At 42.8% G+C, this 12,641-nt stretch overlaps 1 protein-coding gene across 3 annotated transcripts in view; it reads left to right on the plus strand.

Moving 5' to 3' along the window:
- The first annotated feature begins 467 nt into the window (after positions 1-467).
- The window catches only part of KDM7A (lysine demethylase 7A), a 63,054-nt gene continuing 50,880 nt past the window's right edge, over positions 468-12,641 (plus strand). For all 3 annotated transcript variants that reach the window (XR_011147992.1, XM_069003185.1, XM_069003186.1), the window contains exon 1: positions 468-610. Coding sequence is in view for 2 of the 3 variants with exons in the window: in XM_069003185.1 (XP_068859286.1) it covers positions 495-610 (116 nt within the window). In the remaining variant the exon portion in view is untranslated. The remainder of the gene's footprint in view (positions 611-12,641) is intronic.

Genomic DNA, 12,641 nt, shown 5'->3' on the forward strand with positions numbered 1-12,641 from the left:
TCCCGGGAGGGGCGGCACGTGCGCGCCCCGCCCCGCCCCGCGCGCTCCACGGGGAATCGCTCTGCCCCCCCCAACCCTGGCCGCGCATGCTCAGTCCCCGCCGCTTCGGGCGGCGCGGGGCGGGGCGCGGCGGTGTTCTGCGGGGCGCAGGCGCGGCGGGGACGGTCGCCAGGCGGGGCGGCCGGGGCGGGCCTTCCCCCGCCCCTCTCCCATCCCCGTCCCCATCCTCCTCCTCCTCCCGCCTCCGCGGGGGCCGGGTGACGCACGTGCGCGCGCCCCCGCGCGCTGTTGTCCGCTCGCTCCCGTGCCGCCCGCCCCGTGCGCGTGCCTGCCGGCGGCGGGGGGCGCGCGCGGCGTGCGGGGCCGGCACGCGCGCTGTTGTTATTGGCGGCGCCGCCGCGGCCGCGGCGGAGGGAGCGGGGCGGGGGGGGAAACGGGACGGGACGGGGAGGAGCGGAGCGGGGCGGGCGGCTCAGTCAGGGAGTTCTTTAAAGATGGCCGGAGCGACGGCCGCCGCTGCGACCCCCGTGTACTGCGTGTGCCGCGAACCCTACGACGTGAGCCGCTTCATGATCGAGTGCGACATCTGCAAGGACTGGTTCCACGGCAGGTAAGGCGCCGCGAGCCGCGCCGGGGCCGGGCGGCGCGGCGGGGCAGCCGCCGGGGCGGGCGGCCGGGCGACACCGGGCACAGGCGGTGGCAGTCGCCTTCTCCCCTCCCGCCGGGGGGGACAATGGCTGCGCGGCGGCAGCACGGGGGGAGCGGCGGGCGCTCGCCCGGTCCGGCTTCCCCCCCCCCCCCCCCCCGCTCCCGGCGGGGACAGTGCCGGCGCCGGCGGGGGCGGTCGTCCCCGGGCACATGGGTCCGCGGCTGCGAGGGGGCGGACGGGCCGGGCCAGGCGGCCGGGCGGGGGGGGGCCAGTTACGAAAGAGCAACAGATGCGGGGCTGGCGGGGCTGGGGCCACCCCGAAGTTGTGCCGACTGTGCGGAGGCGTCGCGTGTCCCCCCGCGACCCGGGGGGGTCTCTCCCGGGACAGGGCGGTCTCCCAGCGGAGAAGTGCGGGCGCTGGGGCTGTCCCCGGCCGGGTGCGAGCTCCAGGCTGCCCGTGCGTTTTGTTCGGGGGGCGGCAGAGGAGGAGAAAGAGGGTCGCTCCGCGCCGCTCGCCGCTTTGACGTTTCCAGCCTGGTCCCGAGCGGCCGCCGCCGCCGCGCGTGTGATTTGCGAGCCGAGCGTGTGAATAATAAAAGGCCCGTCGGCAGCCGCTGCGAGCGGCAGGAAGCGGCGGCGGTGGGGATTCACGGGCAGTTAAACAAAGGAGCAAGTTGGGGGCCCGCGGCAGCGGCGGCAGCGGCTCGGCCGGGCCAGGGTTGCGGGGCCGCTCGGTGCCGCCCCCGCCGTGCGGGGAGCGCCGGGGCGCGCGCGGCGCCCGTGATTGACAGCCCGGCGTTTAAATACCCCGAGCGGCGACAACAACAGCGCCGGCCGCCCGCGCCGCGCCCCCTGCCGGCCAGGGCCCGCAGCGCCGCCCCCGACCCTGCCCGCGGGGCCGTGTGCGGGGTCGTAGTTGTTTGGGTTTGCTTTTCTCTTCATTTATTGTCCCGTTTCTTCCCCTCAAATGGTAAAAGACAAACGCCGGCAAAAAGTAGGTTGTGTATCTGGGTGTTGCTTAACAGTAATTGTTACAGACGGGTGTTTTCTTACCACCTTTTAGGACGAAAGGAAGGTTCCCAGCATTTCAGATGTTTACTCGTGTGTACGTCGAGTTGGTTTGTTCTTTGTACATGGGCTTCGAACTGCAGTATAATAGAAAGTGTGAAAAGGGCTCTGTAAACAGTAAAAACTGTCAAAGCAGGATTGTTGTACCTTAAAAACAACCTCTCATTAATATTTTTAACTAGACTGCTACTACTGTTGCCAGTACTGTTGTTTAGAGCAAGACATACAACAGCTCTTTTGGGTTACAACAGCTTAATACGAGTTTGTCAGAGCTCGGTCACTGCCTGCAATAAAGGTGCAGGCATCGCCTGAAGGTGTTTGTACAGTTACAGGTTCTTTCTCTTCCAAGTCTTTTTCTGCATTTGTGTAGTTGCTCTTTCAGAATGTCCTGGCAATTGCTCAGGTTCCATGCAGGCTTAACTTAAATGCCAGCTTTGTGCATCAGTATTACTGGGGTATGGGTGAATTAAATTTCTGAAATTGTTATGAGGAGGAAAGCATTACCTGATTCAAAGGTGGGACAGACCACTTGGTAGCTTTCTTGGATCTTGATCTGCAGAAAGCTCCACACAGGCTACCGTGATTGAGCTCTGTCATGTAATGGGTAGAAAAAGCCTGCTAGCACTGAACTGCTTTGATAGTCTGAAACCCTAAGAGTGGAAAATAAACAAGCAGGCCAGCAAGAGCTGGCAACAGCCATGCTGCTTTGGGATTTAGCTGCATGCTCACCCAGTCCCATGACTAAGGAACAGGTTTTTGGGAGACACGTTGCCCCCTGCCAGCTGTGGTCTGCTCTGGGAGTGCCTTTCCCCTTGCTTTAAGAGTGTCTGAAGACTGTTACATAGCTTGTAAAAGAAAACACACTCTCAAATCTTGAAGTTTTTGGTGAACTTTGTAGTTTCCTATTTTCTTGATTTTATATTTTTTCTTTTTTTTTCCCCTGGCCTGTGGAATGGGACTGATGTGTCTTCTGTGTTAAGAAACATATGAACCCAGACTGTGGTGTGCTAGCGTGATACCTAGCACATATTATTGGATTGCAGACTCTTTGCTGCCTTCCTGTGTACAGTCAAGAGAGTGCCTGAGCAGTACAGTGGAGGCAGTACAAAGTCTGTTCTGGCAGATTGTTACTTAGTCCCTTTAAATTTTATGTGATATTTTTTTTCTCTGCGTTCTTCATGTGCTTTCTGTCTTCAAATGACTTGTACTTTGGTTTGCTGTTATCAATGTATTAGTACTATGAAATATGCATTTTATTGCTGCTGGCAAATATTTGTGTTAAAGCAAATGTTTTGTTGTGCCTGGCAAGGCTGTGAACCTGCATTGTGGGTTTCAGTTACTCTGAGTGGGCCTAACATCCAGCCACAGTCTGGTGTAATTACCCCTTGTGAACAAAAGAGCGTAACGCGGGTGCCTGCGCACTGTTTGAGGCTTCGTCGCCTTCCTGAATGGCTTGCAAGAGTGCAGAGACTACAGAGCTTTAGATTTGACAAACTGTCAAAGCTTTCAGATGGGCAAATCCATTTATATTTTAGATAATTTTTGTGTTTTCCCCATCTTTTTCTCCGCTTTAAATAAAAATGTCACATTAAGCTGATTCCCGCTTTCTGGCTTGTCTAGAATGTACTCCAGCTAGAATGCAGCATAAAAAGTCCTTTATACTGCTCTGTGTGCTCAACTTTTTCTTGGATCTGTTCCGTAGCTCTTGAAACCTCTCTAATTTCTTGGTTTCATCTTCAAATGATATGTATCATTCTATGATACTTCTCATGCTGTCTCTGCCTTCCTTCGTTTTTTGATGCTTTGCCTCAGTTATTAGGTTAACTACACGCTGTCATCTTTTCTTGAATGTGTTTTTTGCTGTGATGTATTCTGTGCATAAGTTACATATCTTTTTTTAAACTGATCTTGCAGTCAGCTCTGTTCTTGAAATACATTTGTGAAATTTGTAGAAATCCTATTGTCAGCTTTGAAATTTTTGTCCTTTTTTCTGTCCATGATATGTGTACTTGACTCGATTTACATGCATTGCGCAGATGTGACTTATTCCTGTAGACTAGATTTCAGACAGGTCAGAACAAACTGAAATTTAAGCATATAATTCAGGTTTTGTCTGCACAGTGTAATGTTGTTTGTAATGTTTCAGGAGTAAAGTACTGTAGAATTGGCCTTTTGAGGAGGTTGGCTTTGTAAAGCTGCACTGGTACCATACTAGTTGAAAAGGAGTGTGGGGAAGTCAGTCAGGTAAACTGAGAGTTAAAAATGCCGATGGCCCTACAAAGTCTTCTCTGTAGCACTTTTCTGGGGATGTTTTGTTTCTCAGCAAACACAGTGAACTTCTAACTTGCCTTCATGATGAATAGGTTAAGAAGTTATCAAATGTGTGCATGTCAATTACAGTAACGATCTCTGTTTTTTGAAATGCCTGCAACCTTTCTAATGTATATTTTTACATTTAAAAAAGATGTTTGTTTTTTTTTTTTTAAACAAAGGAAATGTTTTACTATTCAAAGTTAGAGCAATGGGGCATAGAAAGGGAAAGCATCCTTTTTTTTTGTTTGTTTAAGATTAGCACTTCACCTGAAAATTTTGTAATGGTGTCAACTTTGGTGTCTTCCCCCTCAAAACCAAGATTTTTTTTTTATGTTTACAGAAATAAATATTTAATTTCAGCAGCTTAGAGTGCAGTAAGGGAAATACAGCACTAATCTGTATGTATGTACGTGCTTCTGTTGCAGAGCAAAGTCAGATTGATTAAATTTATATGGAATTGTTTTTAAATTGATAGCTCTTGTTCTCAGGATTAATTCTGTATTTTGTATAGTCTTGAAAGAATCAGCTTTTCCCTTTCCTAGAGCAGTTCATTGATGGTATTTTGCCATTAGGTGTTTGATGTTTTTTACAGCTTTGTCATTATTAGAAAACATTTAATAACATCATTTGAAAAGAAAGGTGATTCGTGTACTGTTTGAAGATTATCATTTAAACTGCAGATGCCTTGAGGCCTTTTTTCCTCAAATAGAGGAAAAATTCAATGCCAAAGTCACATCTGAGCGAAGTTCACGTAGAACATGTTTTTTCTGATATTGTATAGATTTGAACGTGTCTTTGTTTGGTGTCTGAAGAAACACAAAACTTCTCAGCCACTCCTTAATATGATCTTGATGTAAAATCAAGGTTTCCCTCTTACAGCTGTTAGGTTACGTGGTACAGGTCTCTCAGTATGCACTGATTTGTGCTCTGAAGGCAGGCTTTCTCCTTAAGAAAAGAAGGCAATGCATGTGCTATAGTGACTACTTTTCCTGAATTGGTTCTTTGTTTTGGAGCTTTATACATGAGGTTCTGCACGATGGGCTTCGCCAACTCTTTGCTGCTGAAAGAGGCTGTCCCGCTCCTGGCTGCATGCTACTATAATTCCTCTTTTGCTGGTTCAGTGCTTGCCTGATTGGTAAATCAACTCTGCTCAGAAAACTGACAGAACCCATTCTCTTTCAGGGTTAGCTTTTTGTTGGGTTACTGAGCTGAGTGGGCTCGTCAAAGGCTAGGATGAGTCCGAGAGTGTTGCAAAACACTTGGAGGAATGTGTTGTTGGAGATGATACTGCTGGGAGAAGACAGAAGAGTTGTTCATTTTTCTTTCTCACTGCCCACTTGGGATTGATAGCTCACCCAGTTTTGTAGAGCCTTGTTTTTGTGTCTCAGTCACCATGTGTGATTCTGCCCAGACCCAGTTGCTCAGCTAGTGGGGTCCAAGGGAATCAAGGCATTTCCAGTGCAGCTGCAGGAGCACAACCCCAGAACATCATCTGTTTGCAGGGGTAGGTGAAGCTCTTGTATCTGTCTTGGAGTTGGAGAACAAGGCAATGGTGATGCTCATGTCAGGGAGATTGGAGAGAGACCTTTACAAATGTTTTCTGGTGCAGATCTCTTTACGGGAAATTAACGCCTTGTAGTTGACACATTCAGGGCTTGAACTGAATCAACAAATCTTTGTCTGGTCAACAGGGCTTTGGTCTGGCACCAGAGAACTCTCAAGCTTGACTTTCTGGCTTTTGTGATGTATAAGCCTTAAATTCTTCATGTGGCAATTTGGTGTATCTTAGGGAAGTGTTTTAGACCAAGGGAAAGCTAATGTGTTTAATCTTATTTTTCCTTGGCTTAGCCATGTTTCCTCAGAAGATGGCAGCCTCAACTTCAGTCAAATAAGCTGTGTACCCTCTGCCAAAGAATTAAGTAACTGGAAGTGACTTCAAGCTCTTCTAACAATACAAAATCTGAAACAGTTTTAGTTAAACTGAAATGAAACTGGTTATAATGAGGATGCTAGACAAGCACTTGTGTAACTGGGTGTCTGTTTCCAATCCTTTTATATTCATCATTTGGACAAACCATTTTTTTCCTCTTGGTTCCCATCTGTGAAGTGGGAAGACTTATTAATATATATTAAAGTTAGATGTGTTCTACCATAATAAGCACTGAAGAGTTGCAAGTATTCAAATTGCTTCAATTTTTGAAACTGTGTTTCAAACATGTAGAATTGTGTGCAAGTTTTTCTCTTTATAGTTTTCTTGAAGAGCTGGCTTTATTTGAAGTAGGTGTACTTTGAAAGTTAACACTCCTTTCCTTGAGATCTGTAATTTTGTACTTTTTTTTTTCATTTGATCTGGAATGAAACATAGTAGATGTTTTAGTTTATGCCTTCTGATATAGTAACTAGGACAAGAAAATAAACCATGTTGTCCAATAAAGATCTGTAAGAGAACTGAATGGTACACAATTCAGCTTTTTTCATTAGAAGTCCAACAAGATTCTGGTGAGTTTCTAAACAGTTATTAAATGGTAATAGTTCTAATTTCTAAAGTACAAATTAATTATTACCTTTTCAGTGTTAGTTAAAAGATACAGAGGTTCAGATTTAGTAATTTAAGTGCTACCTCTAATTTTCTGTAATATTATAGTTAACCTTTATTTCTGGTATAATTGTTTTTGTTTTGGCCATTCTTGACTCTGCAAATGAAAGCACTGTAAGTATTTGTGTAATTTAACTGAATTTTTAATTAGCTAGTTAATTTATGATGACTTTGTATTTCAAAATGTCATTTGTTGATGCTCATGTAGCACTTCAGTATCTTCCTTTCCCTTTGTTATGTTTAATACATAAATTATTTGACTGAAGAATTCAAATGTTTTCAGAAGGCTCTGTTTTGTGACTTCCATATCTAAAACTAAAGAGGTAAGAGGAGTCTGGTTGGGTGACTGCTGCTTGGTACACTTAGCTTCTCTATATACCTACTAGGTGCTATAGTGCAGAATGTGAAATATATTATTTTTACTTTAAACTTACCTTGATCTGTTGATAATGATGAGTTCTCTTAGAACAACACAATGGCAGTAAAATGGCCAGAGTGGAGTATCACTCTGTTAACTGCCAGTGGGCAAAATCACATTATTTTGTTTTCAGTCTTCATTTGTGGTTTCTAGCTTTTCTTTTTGTGGATAGTTTTCATATTCATTAGCAGATTTTTTTAATGATCGGTGCAGTTTCTGTGCACTTTTCTGCATCATCTTTTGAAAGACCATGCAACAATACAGTGTCTCCATTCTGTTCACATGACAGTTTGCACAAGTTGAAGATGAACTAATACTCTTCATGTAAATATTTGTACTTTCCCTACACCACCGTAAAATAAAATTCCATTGCCTCAAAACAGCTCTCAGTAATCAGTAAAGATTTCCATAGGTACAATACATGTACTTAAAACCATAAGCATGCTCAAATTTTACCTTTGTCTCATTGCTCAAGTATGAAAATTCAATTAACAGCATTGCTGTTGCTTTATTATCAACATATCAGAGATATTTTAGTGAAATATAGAGCTTTTTAAAAAGCTAAGCTATTTTTCATTTTGTCGGTCCTTTCTAATGTATTATAACATTAGCTCATGAATACACAGAACTAACAATCTGTGGAGTATGAATTGTCTTGAGATGTCTGCTGTGTGGTGGTAATATGGATTTATGTGGCTGGTTACCCTCCTCAGGTCAATTCTGCTTTTGAATGGAATTAATACTTAATACTGTTTTCTCCATTACTTCAGCATTAACTAAAGTAGACTTCAAAACTGGTGTTTCTTTTTGAAAATACTGAGTTCGTTGTTCCTCAGGCAGGCATAAATGCTGATGTTCACCACAAAAGCAAGAAAGCTTTTCTTTAAAACCCTCCCACATTATTCTGTCTTAAAAGCCATTTGGAGTAAGTATGATTGTTCTGGATTTTTAATATATTGTGGTATAAAGTCTATTTATTTTCATCTGAAACTGTCAGCTGATATTGCAGCTAGGGTGAGAAATTAATTTCATAAATTTAATTGTGTTTGTTCCATTTACATTAATACTTTATTCACTTAAAGGCTCTTAAAGCACTGTTCATGAAAATGAGTGCAAGGAAAGGTGACTCTCTGAGAAATGGAATCTTTGATATTGAAGAGATGGGATTCATCTGATTTGTCATTCTTGCCACTTATCAGGCAGTATTTTCTAAAGAGGGTGACATTTTTCTTTTGGGATATTGATGTTTGACTGCCAATAAACAAAGGCTAAATCAGATAAATGAAGAGCAGCCAAAGAAATTGCTGTCTTATTACCCAATAGTACTTATAAAACTTCTAGTTGTCTTGCTCAACATACTGATTTTTAGTTTTGTTTCAATAACAAGAATATTTGGATCTTTTCACTAAAGGATTACATTATGCTGTTGACTTGCAAAACTTGGTGTCAAGAACAAGCAGAACAAGAGAAATGAGGTGTTGGGAGTCACCATAGGGCTTTCAGGGGTACTGCTGGGCACATGTCTGAGGTGCAGAGTGCTGTACGGAGCAGTCTAGGAGCAGTACCAAAAGCAAGGTAGCTGTGCTAACGAGGCACTGCGCTCAGGCAAACATTGCCAGTCTGCCTCTCAGCATAGTGCTGTCCCTTATTTCATGAAGGTGTGCTGTGCTGACATATCACAGCCTCAAGCCCACTCTGTCCTAGGTATTTCTCTGTGCTCTATTGCTTATGTAACAGAGGACCAAAATCATGTCAAGAAAACTGGTGTGCACATGTAGTCTCTTAAATCTCAAGCTAAGTTCTGACTACAGTATTTGTCTGCAAAGGTGAGCAGCAACTTGCTGCCTCTGATGCTGTGCTCTCCTGTGTGAACTTAAGTTAGGACATCTCGGGGCATCCGTTTGCATCTCCTAACACTGCAGTAAAATGTGCTGCTCTGATGGAATGAGTATGACAGAAGCAGTTTAGAATGCTGTTCCTATTCTTGCTAAGAACGAATGGGACAGCTGTGGAAGTGAGTGATTGGACTGATGTCCTTGCTGAAAAGTGCTTATTTAACATTGAACTGAGTGAAAGCAGATGCCTTGGCTGTACCTTACACTTCCATCATGGTCAGCTGGCTTGTGCTTGAAGCATCATGAAACTGAAGGATTTAGGTATTAACTAGGGTTAGGAGTATCATTTGAGTAGATCAGAATTTGCAGAAGCAAAGGTGCAACTCTTAGGTGCTTCTGCAAATGTTACCTCCTGACCTTTATATTTTACTGGTAAGGGCAGATTCCAGTTTCCCTTTGGTTTTTGGAATTGGTGTGTCAGCTGGCATTGCCAGTGAGAATACACTGTACATTCTATTTCCTGGTCCTTATTTGACTGTGGAAATAAAGTTACTGTCTAATGAACAAACACAAACCCTCCACTTTAGAGAAGAATAAACCTTTTTACTCCTAGCTAGTTCTGATACTGAATAGATTTATTACTCTAAGAAAGAACAAAATCTTGTACATAGATGAAAGGAAGATATCACTGGTACCAGTGTTCAACCTCTCAATGTCAGGTGCTGTTACTTGCTTCTGACAAAGATGACTTGTGTACAAGTTGTCTTTTCCCAAAGGTAGTTCCTTACATTAAGGAATAGATCCGAGATTTCTGTACAATCCTGTTTGCCTATTGCACATTAGTGCTCTTGTGCCTTTTTTCTTCCCCTCAGCATAGGAATGTCAGTGCTTCTGTCTAGTTGGCTGAATCTTTGTTTTTCATAAGGTTGCACTGTGCCTAATTCTCTTTTTTCTTGGATGTCTAAAACAGTGATGTTATGTGGGTACTGGGACAAGGAAATGAGCCAAAATCATGAAAAAGTGGTAAAACATGGGAAAAATAAAGCTTAAGCCTTTCATTATGATCAGTGAAATGATTTTGAGCAGACATCTTGTTTGTCTGGACTACACTTACATGAAACAGGAATGGTGTATTTACACCATGTGATTAAGAGTGAACTGCAGTGCATTCCTTATTGCTTTTAGTACACGTGTGCAGAGAATGGAAGTGAATGCATCCCTGCACTATGTGATGGGAGTTCTCAATGCAAACTACATGGAAAATTCCCGGGGAGTTGCTAGTGGACCATAGAGCTGATGAAGCAGTAAAACCTCTATTTGCAATTTTCCATTCCAGGGCAACAGTACTACTAAACTCTAACATGATTTTCATGACACATTATTAAGGGCTTTGAATATTCTTTTTTTCTGGGGTGGTTGTTTTTCCTTTTTTCTTTCTTTTCTTGTACCGCTAATAGGGAATTTGGAGACAGAAGTAGCAGATAAATGTTTTATATAAATGTGTTGGTTAACCTAGTAAAATAAAATTCTGTTTCTTATGCCAACCTGAGGAAGCTGGACAAGCATCTTTCTATTGTGAGCATACACATTGCTCTGAGCCGCTGAGAAATTCATCAGCATTCTATGAAGCTTGTGCACCGTGATACTTTGGAACAAGGTCTTTGTTAGGAAGTGTGCTCTATCCCTTAATATGCTTGCCATGTGTTTAGAAGAAAAACTGTAAATCTCTAAATGGTCATTGTTGGAAACATACTGACTATATGCCAAGAGGATGGGAGTAAAGTAGATACTTCCTTTTCAAAACTGTACCAGACACAAAATAACTGAATGGAACGTATGGTTTTCAGGTGTCTGAAAAATTGGAACTGAGATCAGAAGATTTTTCTGTTCACATGGGGTATCTACAAAGGGAGTAAGCAGCCTCATATAGAAGAGTCTTGTAGGTGAAAAGCTGGATGGAGAGAGATCAAGAAAGTAAAGACAATGCAGAAGAAAACTGTTATCAAAACAAAGAATATGTGGAGAATATTAACTTGTACTGCAAGAGTGTGAAGTTTTAATTTTAACATTAATTTGTGACTGGAAAAAGCCTCTGTGCTAAAGTATCTGTTGCATAAAATAAATGTTGCAGTGACCAGTCACTCTGAAGTGATGTGAGGAAGATCCAAGTCCTAAAGGAGCCAGTGGGCTTGGTGATAATTGCTGATACAAATGCATGGTTGAGTTTTTCCAACCATGACTGGATGGAAGCTACTTTATGGTGTGCAGAACATAAGGAGCGATGATCAGCATTAATTTAAATTTAAAATGTAACTTCTAGTATCTTTCTCTGAATGGAATCTAACCTGAATCAGCTGCACCAAGTCCAATTTAATTTATTGCATTTTCTGAAGATAAATCATAGTTTGAGGTTGTCTTATGTAACTCTATGGCTTGAATTGCTCAAAAAAAAAGATTCCTTTTTAAAGAAAGCTGACTCTGGATGTATTTAAATTGATGTGCTACAAATTACATTGTAAGGTCGGGGAATTCTCATTCTTCAAATAGCTTGATTTTTTTTTTTAAGTATTTCTAGTTTTAGTTAGTTTCATAGACAGTGCTATGTAATATAAGAAAACCCTGATAAATAAACTTTTATTCTGTAGTTGAATTGTGAGAAAACAGCTTTATACTTCACATTCAGTGATATGTCAAACTCATAAAAGGCTCTTTAGAGATCATTGACCTCTAAATCTTTATCTAAGAAACACTTCTGGGAAAAGGTTATTCTTCTGTCAAGTATTTACTACTTTTCGCTAATTATCAAAGAAAAACCTCTTTGGCACTCTCACATAATATTAGTGGAGGTTGTAAAGAAAACCAAAACATCATTATCGCTTTCAAGCCAGAAAAGCAACACCTGTTAAGTGTTACTTATACTCCAAAAAGTCTGGCAGGTATGATGCAGGTTTTAGGCAAATTTCAAGTCCTTGCCAGTTCTTGAAATATTTAGAGAAATGGACAGTTCTGCCTTTTTTAAAAGAAAAACAGGTGCATTTGTAGTCCAGGGAATAGACTACTATATTCCTGTAGGAAGTGCTATTAAATCTGAATACTAAAAAAGGTATGAGTATGTCTTAAGACTTGGAAAAGGTTGTGCTGTAATTCATGCTCATATTATCTATTTATTCGCTAATGTCAGAAGCAGGGACCAGAACTTAAGATAATCTTGTCAGTGTCTGAGAGTTTTAACCAGACCCTTGTGTTCGGGTCATGTTACATTCTGTGCTGGGCCCATAATTCTTGGATACTTTTCTGTAGAGTAAGAAGTCCTAAGTGGGGGAGATAAAGGATATCTTTACATAAAAAGTGAGCTGGAGGTGAACATTCCCCTGAGATGTGTGGGCTTGAACTCTCACAACCTGAATAAGCACTGCTACCATCTCAGTTGGAAAAACAAAATAACTTCTCCCTTCATAACAATGTTTTAGTGCCCAGCACTTTGACAGTCTGGCAGCTGTGCCTGCCTCCTGGCTTAGATGCCAGGGAACGTGGCACATGCTGGGTAGGAACACAGGGTGAGCACAATAGTGGGTGCTTCTGGAATTTTCAAGTGAAATGCTGAGGTGCTAGCTGAGTGTAGGTACTTCTGAGGTTAGCCTTCTTCTGAATTTAAGTAGGCTTTAGGGACCCAGCATCTTTAACTGGATATTGCCCTAATAGCCATATGTAGATGAATCTTTTCTTCTGTGTTCTTGCAATTTCTTTTTTTTCCCTCCCGTT

This window comes from Aphelocoma coerulescens, chromosome 1A, assembly GCF_041296385.1.
Source record: "Aphelocoma coerulescens isolate FSJ_1873_10779 chromosome 1A, UR_Acoe_1.0, whole genome shotgun sequence".
In the NCBI taxonomy this organism is placed as follows: Eukaryota; Metazoa; Chordata; class Aves; order Passeriformes; family Corvidae; genus Aphelocoma; species Aphelocoma coerulescens.